The sequence below is a fragment of the Vigna angularis genome, chromosome 5 (assembly GCF_016808095.1).
Source record: "Vigna angularis cultivar LongXiaoDou No.4 chromosome 5, ASM1680809v1, whole genome shotgun sequence".
NCBI lineage: Eukaryota > Viridiplantae > Streptophyta > Magnoliopsida > Fabales > Fabaceae > Vigna > Vigna angularis.
The window spans coordinates 36,949,047-36,965,098 of record NC_068974.1 but is presented as its reverse complement, the minus strand read 5'-3'; the positions used below and the strand labels follow the sequence as shown (position 1 = coordinate 36,965,098).

At 36.9% G+C, this 16,052-nt stretch overlaps 1 protein-coding gene across 4 annotated transcripts; it reads left to right on the top strand.

Moving 5' to 3' along the window:
- The first annotated feature begins 1,920 nt into the window (after positions 1-1,920).
- On the top strand, positions 1,921-15,394 carry LOC108340422 (uncharacterized). Of its 4 annotated transcripts, none has more exons than XR_008249040.1 (17): positions 1,921-2,323; positions 2,426-2,516; positions 2,621-2,739; positions 2,871-3,061; positions 3,196-3,406; positions 4,049-4,289; positions 9,678-10,069; positions 10,367-10,481; positions 10,659-10,855; positions 11,093-11,435; positions 12,156-12,253; positions 12,326-12,544; positions 12,973-13,212; positions 13,359-13,568; positions 13,694-13,761; positions 13,868-13,963; positions 14,082-14,220. XR_008249040.1 is itself a non-coding variant. In XM_052878052.1 (17 exons), the coding sequence occupies exons 1-17, from the start codon at positions 2,039-2,041 to the stop codon at positions 15,000-15,002; spliced, it is 3,594 nt and encodes a 1,197-aa protein (XP_052734012.1). In that variant the 5' UTR covers positions 1,922-2,038; the 3' UTR covers positions 15,003-15,394. The 4 variants fall into 4 exon arrangements, 2 of the variants coding, with proteins under 2 accessions (XP_052734013.1, XP_052734012.1); XR_008249041.1 differs by having other exon boundaries at positions 14,047-14,185; XM_052878052.1 differs by adding an exon at positions 14,841-15,394 and having other exon boundaries at positions 1,922-2,323; positions 13,694-13,963; positions 14,082-14,291.
- The last annotated feature ends 658 nt before the right edge of the window (positions 15,395-16,052 follow it).

Genomic DNA, 16,052 nt, shown 5'->3' with positions numbered 1-16,052 from the left:
CGAACACCATAGAAACTGACACTATAGGACATCGAATAATAATAAGTGACGGAATTTTATGAAGAAATCGAACGCTATAAATACTTAGCTTATTTGTGAATTTAACATCAAGGAGAACGAGTGCTGGTCGAAGACCGAACACTGTAGAGACCGAACGCTATTGGTTTTGGCTGAATGCTCTTATTTAAAAATTAAATTATGGAAACGAGAACAAGCGCCTAGTGTAAGACCGAGCACCACTTAATACGAGTGTTTGGTGTAAGACCGAACACTACTTAGTACGAGCGCTTGATGTAAGACCGAACTCTACTAAACTTATAGAAGAAAGGCTTGATAAATATAATAAGATACCATTTAACTAGTGTTCAAGAATGAACGAAATATATAAATACATATAGATATACTTAAGTTTATAACAGAATACCAAGGAACGAATATCCTTGGTTGAACGCTTATATATACAAATATTACTAAACGAAGACGCTCGGTCCTCAACTGGAATTCCATCCAAATGAAAGAATCCAGTTCCAACCGAGTCCACCAGAAAACCAAACGGTCAAAGACCTTCAGTGACGAACATCAATTTTCATATGAAATTACGTACTTATAATTTTTTATATAAATTCATTTCTCAACATCTATCTTCATAATTTCATACATCCATATCATGATAAATATTCATACTTCATACAGTTAATTTCATAATCCATATCATGATAAATATTCATACTTCATACAGTCAAAACATAGTAACAATCATTTTTCATATTCATTCAGCAAATCAACGAACATGCATCCATTCAAAACGAACATAAAATCAAATTATATAAGCTTCCCTTACCTCTAACGTGACTGAACGCTTCCAGATATGGTTATTGGTTCACCTCTATAAGTCCTTCTACCCTCAATGCTCAACAATTTCCAAAACCAAACCAAGTAAAAACCAAAACACTATCAGAACCACTCATTTTAGAAAAGTGATCAACACATGAAATCATAACTTGGTTTGCACGTCCAGGAAAACGCACGACTGAGTGAAGAGAAGAACTTACCAGCTCAGCTTCACAACCCGATCGGTTCAATCGAAAGCCCTTGACACTGGAAGAGTGGAAATGGTGCCTGAGTGATGATCGGAGAAGAGAAAATGAGTGTTTCTCAGAGAAAAGGTGAAGAAATTTAGAGAGAGAAGGAGGAGAAAATGGAAACTCATAAGGTTGAAGAATATGGTTGCATGCAGAGAGTGGCGTAGATTTTTGAAAACTAAGTTTTACTTCTACCATCAAACCGAACGTTCAATCCCTGCAGCCACCTGTTTTCTATTTTTTGAAATTCTAAACTCTCTTCTTGACACTTGACTTCCACTCGAATGTGGTTTCTTAGTGGGTTTTTAATGGTTCTGACAAATATCTTTACATGGACGTGTACTATGTATGGATGTATCACGTATCTGTTATTTTTTAAATATAGTTTTTTTTTTCTTTTAATTATAAAATAATTTATAATTATTAAAAAAATAATATTAATAAAGTATAGAACTATTTTATAAATAAATAAATAATTTTTATTGTATAAATTGTTTTTTGTTATAAAATATTATTTAAATTTTAAAAATAATTACTAAAAAGACGAAATTAAAGAAAATAACTGTTATGATAAATAATTATTTGAATTTTAAAAAATAATTATTAAAGGATACATTTTAAAAAATTTATGTAAAAAAAGGTGAATCCATTTTATAAATGGTATAGATATATTTAACTGTATTTAACATGCTTTTTGTTATCAACATTAGCACATCTTATTACGATATCATAAACAAATATTATGATTTGTATTTTGTTTTTTAATTTTTATTTTTATTTTTTGAACATAAGGGTAATCACATCATTTAAAATAATTAAATAAATATAAAAACAACTAGTAGGTTTTCGGGGCATCGTACAAAACATGGCGTTGCCGCCATTACCGTTCTGAAAACGAAGTTGATAAACCCTAAACCTCACCAAACAGTGGAGACAGAGTTCTGCCACCTCTGTCAATGGCAGTCAACGACGCCGATCAATCTAACAGGCCTCATAGGAATCGCCAATCAGGTTCCAAATCCACCAAGAAGAAGAGTAAGAAGAAGCAGAATCAGGATGCTGGAGGAGAGGATCAGAAAAACCAAAACCCTAAGGCATTCGCCTATTCTTCCTCCAACAAAGCCAAAAGGTTGCAATCACGTGCCGTGGAGAAAGAGCAGCGCCGCCTTCACGCTCCCATCATTGACCGCTCCTACGGCGAACCCGCTCCATACGTCGTCGTTGTGCAGGGTCCTCCTCAGGTTCTTAGTATTTTCTTATCTTTCACTATAATTTAACTGGACTCAGTGCACTTAGTTGTTAATGTTGTCCGGTGCTGTTTCGTGTGTTTGGTTTGATACCAGGTTGGGAAGTCACTGTTGATTAAATCTTTGGTTAAGCATTACACGAAACATAATTTGCCCGATGTTCGAGGTCCAATTACTATTGTCTCAGGTTTGTGATTATTTTTATACACATTGCCTCTATCTGTAAATTTACTTGTGTGTTTCACTAGTTCTCTGCACTTGGTTAACCATGGTTTTTGTTTCACCTGTCAGGAAAGCAAAGGCGGGTTCAGTTTGTGGAATGCCCGAATGATATCAATGGCATGATAGACGCGGCAAAGTTTGCAGATCTAGCGCTACTTCTCATAGATGGGAGTTATGGTTTTGAAATGGTGAGTTGCTTGCGAATGATGATAGGGTTGTCCATTTGTAGTGTAGCTATTGTGGGATTTTGATGAATTTGTCTTGGCATTGGTTTTATCAATTAAGGATGTTGTTTTTTGATATTTTACTTCTTTTGTAGGAAACCTTTGAGTTCCTAAATATATTGCAAGTTCATGGGTTCCCAAAGGTCATGGGGGTTCTCACCCATCTTGATAAATTCAAGGATGTGAAAAAGTTGAGGAAAACAAAACAAAGACTTAAACACCGTTTCTGGACGGAGATATATGATGGTGCTAAACTATTTTACTTATCAGGCCTAATTCATGGAAAGTAAGTTGTCAGAAGAAATCTGTTTTGTTACCATAAAATTTGTTCTTTTACTTGTGCAAGTTAATATCCAACAGTGTTTGCTAAGCTTTGTTAGTAGTTTTTCTTTTGAATACCAATATTTCTTAATTTAACAGGTATGTTAAGCGGGAGGTGCACAATCTTGCTAGATTTATTTCAGTCATGAAGTTTCATCCTTTATCTTGGCGAACTTCCCACCCCTATGTTTTAGTTGACCGTTTTGAAGACATCACTCCTCCTGAAAAAGTGCATGCAAATGATAAATGTGACAGAAAAGTCACCCTTTATGGTTATCTTAGAGGATGTAATTTGAAAAAGGGCAATAAGGTGTGTTTAGCAGTTCTACTGTATTATTTCCTTTTCCTGAAATTAAATTCATTAGAATTTAGAATTTTGGTAGAATGCACCAGGGATAGGGTCCTTAATTGATACTTTAGGTGATTCCTCATCTCATAGTTAGCTCAAAGTTCACTATTATTTTCCTTGACTTGAACAAATTCATGCTTTGTCGTTGGTTTTATCTCAGAATACTGATTGATAACCAATTAGTTGAAGGGGCAAAAATTAAATATAATTGTGATCTTAAATCCTAATATTTGCGTATCTAAAATTTTGTGCTAATTTTGCTTAAATTTAATTTCAAAACATCTTCATTTATTTTATACATGTTTTTCAAACATCTAATTTACTATTTATTTTCTACTTATGCACTATAATGTAACCATTTCCCCCTGAAATGCTGAAAAAGCTCTTTCCTTTCTCCACAAGTGATTTGAATGTATATGTTACATAAAAAGGAATTCAGTTATTCACTGGTTTTAATATTTTAATTTGGTGTATGTTAGAAGTGTTTAATCAACTTAGACTATCTGCTTAGAGAAATATAGTTATCAGATTGTAATTAAAGTATTATGTTTATGTGTTCTCAAATATTGGTAGTCTACCATTGTTTTGGATTTTGGAAATTAGGTACACATAGCAGGAGTGGGTGATTATAGTTTAACTGCTATTACTGCTTTACCGGATCCTTGTCCTCTCCCATCTGCTGCAAAAAAGAAAGGGCTGCGGGATAAGGAAAAATTATTCCATGCTCCTATGTCTGGACTTGGGGATCTTTTATATGACAAAGATGCTGTATACATAAATATTAACGACCACCTTGTTCAATTCTCAAAAGTTGATGGTGAAAGCTCTGCTATGACAAGCAAAGGTTCTTGTTAGTTTAGTTTCCTTTCCTTCATGTATTTTATCTATTGTCATCAAAATATATTTCAACTATTTAATCATTGTCTGTGAAATCATATTATGATCATATGGTGGTGGTTCCTCTGTTAGAAAGTTGAGGTATTCAGCTGGTTTGTAACTTTTATCACCGTATCGTATTGCAATTGTTAGAATAATTACTGTTACATATCATCATTAAGGCTAGTCTGCTAGATCAATAATGATTAGTACCTAGTTCTGTACCTAGAGGTCTAGTGTAGACTCTTGGTGTTCCATGTACTCTTGTGTTTTCAATATATATAGAAGATAATCAGTTCAGCCCTCAAGAATATATTTTATCAGTTTTAATCTTAAGTTGGTATCAGAGCAGGTTCATCCTGCTCTCGTTTCTGTCCTGGGTTGTCCACCAGCATTGTCATTGTTGTTCGCATCTGTTCGGTGCCCTTTGCCGTTGTCCACGGTTGTCTTGTCACTATCTGCAGCTGTCAACTGCAGTTTGAAGCTCTTCAACTTGGTTCTCTGCCATCTCGCATCTGTCCGCCTCTTTTCGCCGCCGTCCGCCGTCACTGTTCCGTCCGGCGACCACTGGATCTGGTTCGTCTCTTCACGCGACGACCACCCCCACTGGTGCCGGAGTCTGATTCTCCTCCACGCTCCGCCACACGCAGCTTCTTTGTGTGCTGCGAACAGGCGCGTACTGTTCACGCGCCGCCCTCTGCTCGTCGGAAAGTCACCGCGACACCTCCATAGCTGTCGCCTGAGCCTCCTCTCTTTGTTCTGACCCTCAAAATCCTACTTTAGTGAAGTCCAGAAGCTCCCCTTGAAGAAAACCCTAAGAAACCCTCTCGGATTTTTCTGGTTCCTCTCTGTTCTCGGTTTTTTCTGGTTCCTTCACCTATTTTTATCAAGAATGGCGTTTGGAAGTGTTCTTTCTTTCTTTTGAAGTCCCTCAATTACTTTCGAAAAGCTAAACAGAAAGAATTATCTGTCTTGGTCTGCTGCCATGGAAATGTGGTTCCTCGGTCAAGGACATTATGACCACCTTGAGCAGGATGGAAGCCAAGTACCTTCTGAAAAAGCTGAACAATGGAAACAAGCAGATTTCCAATTGTGTGCCCTATTGTGGCAATCTGTGGAACCCCGACTTTTGATATCTTTTAGAGCCTTCAAAACATGTCACTCTTTTTGGAAGAAAGCTCAAAGCATTTATGCTAATGATATTCAACGTCTCTATGATACAACAAACAAGCTTGCATGTCTCAAAATGACAGACCATGATATGGTCTCCTTCATGACTGAAGCCCAAGCAGCTGTGGAAGAGTTGAGAATGTTCTTGGAAGTGGAATCTTCGGAAGACATCTAAACGAAGCTTGACAAGTATTATATGGTGATGATCCTCCGTGCTTTACATCCAGATTTGAATCATATCAGAGATCAACTTCTGACAAGTCGTGAGGTCCCTTCCTTGGAAGCCTTGACCACACGTCTTCTTCGTGTTCCAGTGCCTCAGTCTCAGGAAGCTCATGAAACAATGGAACCATCTGTCATGGTTTCCACGCAAGGAAGAGGAGGACTTGGCACTAGAGGAGGAGGACGTGGAGGTCAGGGACGTCCACAGTGCACTTACTGTAAGAGGGTGGGTCACACCCAAGAAAACTGCTACTCCTTGCATGGTTTTCCTTCAAAAACAGCCAATATCTCTAAGGCTGAAACTCCCACTTCTGACTCCAAGTTCACTGAGGAAGAGTATCAAGAGTATCTGCGATTAAAGTCTAACAGAGTGGCACAATCATCCCAATCCCCAAGTACATCCACAACTTGCATTTCTCAATCCATGGAAGGTCAAAATTCATGGGTAATTGACTTGGGTGCTTCTGATCACATCTCTGGTAATACCTCATTGTTCTCCACCCTTTCCCTCCAAGAAAAACCCCATTTCATTACTCTTGCAAATGACTCTAAAACTTGTTCAAAGGGAGTCGGTCAAGTCTCCCTGTCTCCCTCTCTAACTCTGAAATCTGTTCTTTTTTGTCCCTAACTGTCGATTCAATTTACTTTCCTTAAGTCAGTTAACCAAAATGTTACATTGTTCAATAACTTTTGATTCAAAATCTTTTGTTATACAAGAGTGTGGCTCGGGGAGACAGATTGGAGAAGAATATGAAGCTGGAGGTTTATACCATTTTGGATCTCGTCCACGGGTATCCTGTGTTGCAGCTCTTCCCCTTAAAGTGTTACATGACCGATTTGGCCATCCTCACTTGTCAAAGTTAAAAAAGATGTGTCCTGAACTTAGTGGTTTTCAGACTTTAGAATGTGAGTCTTGTCAACTAGGAAAACATGTTAGATCTATCTTTCCTAAAAGGTCTCAATCAATGTGTAATTCTAGTTTTTCTATTATTCATTTTGATGTCTCTTCTTTTGGTTTTAGGTATTTTGTTACATTTATTGATGAGTATTCTAGATGTACTTGGGTTTATCTAATGAAAGATCGCTCTGAATTGTTACCCATCTTCACATCCTTTCTGAATGAAATCAAGAACCAATTTGGTCAAGTAATTAAAATCTTAAGAAGAAGAAGTGATAATGCTAAAGAGTATTTCTCCTCCACTTTTTCTGCAATCCTTAGCTCCCATGGTAGTTTGCATCAGTCCACTTGTCCTCATACACCCCAGCAAAATTGTATAGCTGAAAGGAAAAATAGACACTTGGTTCAAACTGCTCGTACCCTTTTGCTTGGTGCCCATATTCTTGTTCATCACTGGGGGATGCCATCTTAACTGCATGTTTTCTTATTAATAGGATGCCCTCCTCCTCTCTCAATAATAAAGTTCCTTTCTCCATTCTCTTTCCCAATGATCCTCTCTTTCACACCCCTCCTCGAGTTTTTGGTTGTGTATGTTTTGTTCAGGACATGTCTCCGAGGCTAGACAAGCTCTCCGCTCGTGCGATCAAATGTGTCTTTTTAGGCTATTCTCGGCTTCAAAAAGGGTACCGGTGTTACTCTCTTGAAACCAAGAAGTACTACATGTCTGCCAATGTTACATTCTTTGAACAAACACCTTTCTTCTCTCCATCTGTTCAAGATGTTCATATCCTCCAACAGGTCCTTCCTCTTCCAGTGGTTGAGTCCAATATCTCCAATGTCTCATTCAATCCAAGTCATGCTCAAGGTCCTCCCGAACCTTCCCCTCCACATGTTGATATCTTCCGACACAGTACCTCGATGGGTAATCCTCTTCCAGAAACTGGTGGATCTCCTTCTTCAGATTCTTCTCCCTGCCTCCTGCCACGCCTCCTGGTGAAGATGATTCTGGTTGGCCCATTGCTCTCAGAAAAGGTACTCGTTCCACTCGAAACCCTCATCCCATTTATAATTTTCTTAGCTATCACAAATTGTCGTCCTCCTTTTATTTCCTTTTATCCTCAGTGTCTAATGTGGTTATACCCAAAAATGTGAAAGAAGCACTTGATCATCCTGAATGGCGACAAGCCATGATTGCAGAAATGCAGGCTCTTGACCACAGTAATACTTGGGAGCTTGTGCCACTTCCCTCGGGCAAAAAGGCTGTTGGTTGTTGATGGGTATATGCAATTAAAGTCGGCCCTAATGGTGACATTGATAGGCTAAAAGCCCGACTAGCTGCAAAAGGATACACTCAAGTTTATGGCCTTGATTATTGTGACACCTTTTCTCCCGTGGCCAAGATGACTACCATTCGTCTTTTCTTCGCAATGGCAGCCATTCGTCATTGGCCACTTCATCAATTGGATATCAAAAATGCCTTTCTCCATGGTGATCTTGAGGAAGAAGTTTATATGGAGCAACCTCCTGGGTTTGTTGCTCAGGGGGAGTCTGGTATGGTTTGCAAATTGCACCGATCTTTATATGGGCTCAAGCAATCACCACGTGCTTGGTTTGGAAAATTCAGCTCCATTGTTAAAAAATTTGGGCTAAAACGCAGTGAAGCAGATCATTCAGTCTTTTATTATCATTCGTCTCTCAGGAAATGTGTTTACTTAATAGTATATGTTGATGATATAGTCATTACAGGAAATGATACTGCTGGAATATCTCAATTGAAGGAGTAATTGTGTAGACATTTCCAAACCAAGGATCTTGGAAGCCTCAAATATTTCTTAGGCATTGAAGTAGCTCAGTCAAAAGATGGAGTTGTAATCTCCCAAAGGAAGTATGCTCTGGATATTTTGCAAGAAACAGGCATGATTGATTGTAGACCGATTGACAGTTCTATGGACCCAAATAAAAAATTAACAACAGAAGGTGAGTTATTCTCCGACCCAGAGAGATATAGGAGGCTAGTTGGAAAACTAATCTATCTCACTATTACAAGGCTGGATCTATCTTTTGCAGTTGGAGTGGTTAGTCAGTTCATGCAAGTCTATGTGTTGGCCATTGGAATGCTATCATTCGCATTCTAAGGTATGTGAAAAAGGCTCCCGGGCAAGGGCTATTATATGAAGAAAAAGGAAGCCTTCAAGTATCAGGATATTGTGATGCCGATTGGGCAGGTTCTCTTATTGATAGACGATCTACTACTGGATATTGTGTTTTCCTTGGAGGAAACATTATCTCATGGAAAAGTAAGAAACAAGATGTAGTGGCTCGATCAACAGCTGAAGCTGAATATAAGGCAATGACGTCACTAACATGTGAACTTATATGGGTGAAGTAGTTCCTTGAAGAGCTTAGCTTCTGTGACATCCAGAGTATGAAGATGTATTGTGATAACCAAGCTGCTCTTCACATTGCATCAAATCCAGCGTTTCACGAGAGAACTAAACATATAGAAATTGATTGTCATTTTGTTCGGGAAAAGTTATTGTCAAAAGAAATATGTACCGAGTTTGTTGGATCAAATGACCAACTCGCAGATATATTGACTAAGTCATTAAGGAGACCTCAGATTGAGTTTATTTGTTCCAAGCTTGGTACATACAATCTGTATGCTCCAGCTTGAGGGGGAGTGTTAGAATAATTACTGTTACATATCATCATTAAGGCTAGTCTGCTAGACCAGTAATGATTAGTACCTAGTTCTATACCTAGAGGTCTAGTGTAGACTCTTGGTGTTCCATGTACTCTTGTGTTTTCAATATATATAGAAGATAATGAGAGGGATCAATTAAGCCCTCAAGAATATATTTTATCAGTTTTAATCTTAAGTGCAATCATATGACATCAGTTATCTATGGTAGTCATTTTCTACCTACATCTTTCTAACACTATTACCTGTTATACTTTCAGGTTTTAGTGTGCATACTTCAATAGTGTTTTTGTTTTTGCTTATCTGATTTCTTCCTTGTTCAATATTTTATTTTATTAAACTTTTATCTAATATGCTTCTAACAGGAAAGGACAGAGATGTAGGAGAGCTTTTAGTGAAATCCCTGCAGAATACCAAATACTCAATCAATGAAAAGCTGGAGAACAGCTCTATCAGTTTTTTTGGTGAAAAGCGTAAAGTGTCATCAGAAGCTCTGACTGACACACATGGTGAAAACAAAGATGTAGAACAGAATGAAGCTGCTATAAACACAAAGGATTCAGATGGTTCAGAATCATCTGATCAGGATGAAGAGGACACCATGAAAGAGAGTGAAGCCTCTGATTCCGACAATGAAGATTCACCAAATAGCAATGCTTTGAATGGAGACCAAATACAAGAACATATTGAGTTTCATGATGGAAGACGAAGGCGGAGAGCGATATTTGGAAATGATATTGATCACAGTGATGTGATGGTAAGCTATAAGCAATTTTGTTTGTTTTTTGAGTCGCACAACTCATACCTAACATCAGGGAAATATGATAGCTTGTGTTATGGTCATTCCCTTTTCATTTTTTTTAATCCCACGTATCTTGCTTATATGAGGTCAAGCTTATACTATATCAAATTGTTGACCAAGCTAAAACGCATTGAATTACTGACTGCTGTTTGAAAAAAGTTATTTTTCCTTTTGTTTCATGTGATATTTCTGTCAGTTTGCATTGACAATGCTCTACTGCCGCTCTCAATTTCAAACTGACTTTGTTGATAGGATTCAGAAGGAGACGAGGATGCAGCTGCTAGTGATGATCTTGCATCTTCTGATTCAGGATCTTCAGAAGAAGAGGAGGAAGATGATAATGATAATGATAATGATGACACAAATGGTGCAGTTTTCCTCATATTATTGTTAAGATTTATATCTTTTTCATTTTTGTCTGGCTGTATCAGTGTGTTGTACCACTTTCAGTACTAGGTCTAGGTAATCATGGTAAATCAATCAATGCTTGTATCTGAAGCTAGATTCTTGATATCTTTTCTGACTTCTCTTGATTTTCTCTTAGAAAATGGCATGGGTAATGTTTCCAAGTGGAAAGAGTCTTTGGCAGAAAGAACTCTGTCACGGAAAGCTCCTAGCTTGATGCAACTTGTGTATGGGGAATCTACTAATAATTCAACCACAGCAAACTCTGAGAATGATAATAGTGGAGATGAGGAAAGTGATGATGACTTTTTTAAGCCTATAGAAGAAGTGAAAAAGGTTAGTCAATTACTACCTTGTCAGGACTTGCACCAAATTGCTTATGTAGTTATTTTCTATCAATGTTTCTTTCCTCTGATGATAATTATAAACACCACATTTGAAATGTACATGTTAGTATTTTCTAGAAACCCTTATTTAAATTTGTTACTTTGTTATCCCACAAAATATGTTCTTGTTTGCTACATACATGAACTAAGCAATCATGTTGTGCTTTTTTGTCTTTAAAATCTATAGCAAAGCATGAGAGATGGATTGGATGATGATGGAGTGGTCAATACTGAGGATTGTTCCAAGTGCACACAATTTGTGCATCAGAGATGGGATGAGGAGATTCGTAACCGCTTTGTGTCTGGCAATTTGGCAAAAGCTGCACTCAGAAATGCATTACAAACAGCAAATACTGAAGGGGAAAATGAAGATGTCTATGGTGACTTTGAAGATTTGGAAACAGGAGAAAAACATGAGAATAATCAGACAGATGATGCTCTTGCAGCAACAACACTAAAGGGTGATGATTTGGAAGCTGAGGAGCGGAGGCTTAAGAAACGTGCTCTCCGTGCAAAATTTGATTCTCAATATCCTTTTTTTCTCTCCATATACTTATGCAACATGAACTGTTACTTCTAGTAACCTACGACCTCATCTGAAAAGAATGTTCATTTATTGCTTTAAGGTTTGACTTCTGAGTTTGGCAGAATCAGGTCTTTAAATTCCTTACATAGCTTCTGAGTTAACAACTCTTCCTCCAACATGCACTGGCATGAAATAAAAATATCCATAGGACTAGAAAATAAATTGCCAATTTATGCCATATTTAAATAATGATGTCTTGCAATTGTCGTAATGGTGGACCTCTTTGGGTTATGGTCTACTTCCATCCCTGCCAAAACTTGATGTCTTTCACATGATTAAGGGTTTAACCTCAATCAGTGATGAATGGATTACATAGAAAACTTCAAAAAAGCCCTTTGCCTTAAACTTCTGGGTAATATTATGTATCTACTGTCTCAGCCATCCCTGCCAAAACTTGATGTCTTTCGCATGATTAAGGGTCTAACCCAAATCAGTGATGAGTGGACTATGTAGAAAGCTTGATTAAGACCCTTTGCCCTACACTTTTTGGTAATGTTATGGATCTAATGTCTCAGCCATTGATATGATAATGATGTGAAATGTGAACACACTGACTCATTGATCAAATGTACTACTTTGTGTGATGCTGACTCATTGAATTAAAAGCATATTGTTGGGTGCAATATAGTTCTATAATTTGTTACCTTAATTCCGTTGTTTACATTTGACAAAGACCCTGGGTCACCAGAAGAAGACACTGATAATGAAAGTGAACGCAAGTTCCATCGTGGTCAAGCTAATGAAAGTAGCTATTTTGACAAGGTAAATTGCTAACATTAGGTGTCGACTACCACATTCTATTATGGCTGGCTAATAAGTGTTGGTTTCTGCCAGTTGAAGGAGGAGATTGAACTCCAGAAACAAAGGAATATAGCTGAACTCAATGATCTTGATGAAGATACCCGATTGGAGATAGAAGGGTTCCGAACAGGGACATACCTAAGATTGGAGATTGATGAGGTTCCTTGCGAGATGGTTGAATACTTTGATCCCTACCATCCAATATTGGTTGGAGGGGTTGGTATAGGGGAGGAAAATGTTGGATATATGCAGGTCAGTGAAATTTTTTGAAGTATAATTCCTAATAATGTTTAAGCTCACTAGTGTTATTAACACTTTAAGGTCAATAAAACTAATATTTTCTTTAAAAGTTAATTGGTTGGGATTTTTATTAGTCCAGATTGTTTAATGCAATAATCCAAGGACAGGTGACGAATCAACTGTTAGCGTAGAAAAACTTGGTAGAGTTTCAAAATGAATGTTTCTTGTACTATTTATGTTTTGAATAGTGTCTATTTATAATTGTTTACTAGGATGATAACATGGACCTCCTATATGCAAGGAATGGAATGTAAAGGGCTGTTTATGTAAAAAATGAAACTTTGGACTCTAAAACACGTTTAGTAATACCAGCCTTGAGTTTATTTTTAGAAGTTGATTGAAATTTTAACTTTTGAGATTTGTTTTCTATTTGTTTCCAGACAAGGTTAAAGCGGCACAGGTGGCACAAGAAAGTTTTGAAGACTAGAGATCCAATCATTGTATCTGTTGGATGGAGGCGTTACCAGACAACCCCAGTTTATGCCATTGAGGATAGCAATGGAAGGCATCGTATGCTTAAGTATACTCCAGAACACATGCATTGCCTTGCTATGTTTTGGGGCCCTCTTGCTCCTCCCAACACTGGGGTTGTAGCTGTTCAGAATTTAGCAAACAATCAGGTCTGGTGCTACATTCCTTTCTGTTAAATAATCCTTCTTAGGTCTTGCCAACTCATGGGATCTTTACTTTTGTAGTTTATTCCTTTTCTTTTCTTTCTATGTTATTGTTTTGCTTAGTTTCTGAGAGGATGTATTCTGTTTATCAGGCAACATTTAGGATTACTGCCACTGCAGTTGTGCTTGAGTTTAATCATGCAGCAAGGATAGTGAAGAAAATCAAATTGGTTGGTTATCCATGCAAGATATTCAAGAAGACAGCACTTATCAAGGACATGTTTACTTCGGATCTTGAAGTAGCTCGGTTTGAAGGTGCAGCTATTCGAACAGTCAGTGGGATTAGGGGCCAGGTCAAGAAGGTCCGTTTATTGTGACGTTGAGATAGTGACATACATTATAGTGATGGTTTGTTTTGGTAGTTACAGCAGTTGGATACGTATAACTTACCATATATATTGTCCTATGTTATGTATTGATCTGGCAGGCCGCAAAAGAAGAAATAGGTAATCAAGCAAAAAAGAAGGGTGGGCAAACTAAGGAAGGAATTGCTAGGTGCACTTTTGAGGATAAAATCCTGATGAGTGACATTGTTTTCCTGCGTGCATGGACTCAAGTTGAAGTTCCTCAGTTTTATAATCCATTGACAACTGCATTGCAGCCTCGTGAAAAGACCTGGAAAGGAATGAGGACTGTTGCAGAATTGAGAAGAGAACACAATCTTCCTGTTCCTGTAAATAAAGATTCACTTTACAAGGTATGTGTTCTAGTTTTGTACTAATGGATGCTTTCCCTTCCTGCTGTGCATTGAGACGTTTCTTTGTCCATATTGTTTTGTAGTTTGTCTACTTATTTTCATTCTCATCTTCTGCCAGAAAATTGAAAGAAAACCTAGAAAGTTCAATCCATTGGTGATTCCCAAGTCTCTTCAAGCAAGTCTTCCCTTTGCATCAAAACCCAAGGATATACCCAAGCGAAAGAAGCCCTTACTTGAAGAGAGAAGGGGAAGGGGTGTTGTCATGGAACCTCGAGAGCGTAAAGTTCACGCTCTTGTTCAACATCTCCAGTTAATAAATAGCGAGAAGGTAAGTATGTCGGCTGATTGAATTTCTATTCCAGATTTCTAAGCACACTGAGCAACTTGGCTTGGAACTATATTCCATTGCTTAAAAATATTTTTGTTCCATTTTATTGGATTTGAAGTCTTTTTAAAATTGAGGATGAATCAACTTCAAACACATTAGCTCACACTCAAAATTCAAAGAAAGCCAGCACTAGCCAATGGCTTTGTAGTTTAATTAATGGTTACCGTCCTCTGGATATACTGGATTAATATGTAATTTTCAAAACTCAATTATTACTCTTGACGGTTTATCACTTTTCCTTTTGTTGCTTCAAGGTATAGTAGGTCTTAATTACTAACCACTTTTACTGACTTCTTGAGAAATTGATTTCCAGTTGACTAAGTTGTAGTTTCATTGTACCGAGAGTCTTTTTCTTCCGGAGTTCTTTAGCAATACCATTCATAATAAGTGACATTGTTATGACGTGGCACAATTTTTTATTTTTTTTTCATTTTAAAGCACTGCTGTTGCATGTCTTCTGACATGCTCTATCTTCTGAGCCGCTTGCAGATGAAAAAGCGAAAGCTTAAGGAAGAGAAGAAAAGGAAAGAACTAGAAGCAGAGAGAGCAAAAGACGAGCAGTTGTCGAAGAAGCGCCGGAGAGAGGAAAGACGTGAGAAATACCGCGCACAAGACAAACAGAATAAGAAAATTCGAAGAGCAGAGGTTTGACTTTACTACTTGAATTCGTTGAGGTAAATGAATTTGTGACATGTAACCGCCACAAAATAGAAACATGAAATGAAAGATTCATGCGGTTGGAAGAGAACAAAGTTCACGACGTATTCAGCATCAAGTAGATTGATTTGGAAATGGTGGTATGGATCTATGGAATTAATGTCAACATTGATATATAAAATTGCTTGAGTCTGAAGTCAGTGATCCAGGCTTAGAAATCATGTGTTGCAAGTACATGTATTACATTACACTACAAATTTTGTCCTGCCAGTGTCAATTATTGAACAAAAATAGGGTCAGTTATTAGATAATTTTGTTTTTCGTGTTTTGGTAGTTTCTACTACAGTTAGTATGAATATCAATTTTGGGCGAGGAGTTCATTTCAACAGCTGTGCTTGTGTAAAATTATTTCTAATTCCTTGGAAAATTAATTTCCTATTTATTGTTAGAAGCTTTTACCTATTTATCCTTAATTTATGGAATATTTAGAAGTCAAGTTTTAGGAGGAAAAAAGGGGTAACAATTCTATAGTGTCTAAAGCAGATAAAATGTTATGTGTTAGTTGTTTTTATTTAGAAAATAAATGAAAGAACCTTTTAAAAATGAAAATCTGAAACAATAATAATGTTAGAATTCAATTCTAGTCCCAAATTGTTTTTTGCCACAGCACGTAAGCAGACTCTTGAAAGTTATGTAGTTTGGAAACATGCAATTTATTTTTATAAATTACTATGAAGATAGTTTGAAAACATGCAATTTATTTTTATAAATTACAATGAAAACATGATTTCTTGAATAAAACACAATTAATGTACGACTATACTGTTTGGAACTTCTAGCATTGACTAAGTATTTATTATTTTTAGTATTAAAAAGTTAAAAATTATATTGAATAAAAATAAAAAAGTTGAGTAAATATAAAACAAAAAAATAAAGCTCATGAACATTGAAGATTTCTATTGAATTTAATGTGAGAACTTTTATATGATGAACTCATAACCCAATCTGACTTTCCTATATTCAAATTGAGTTCTCTTATTTTGT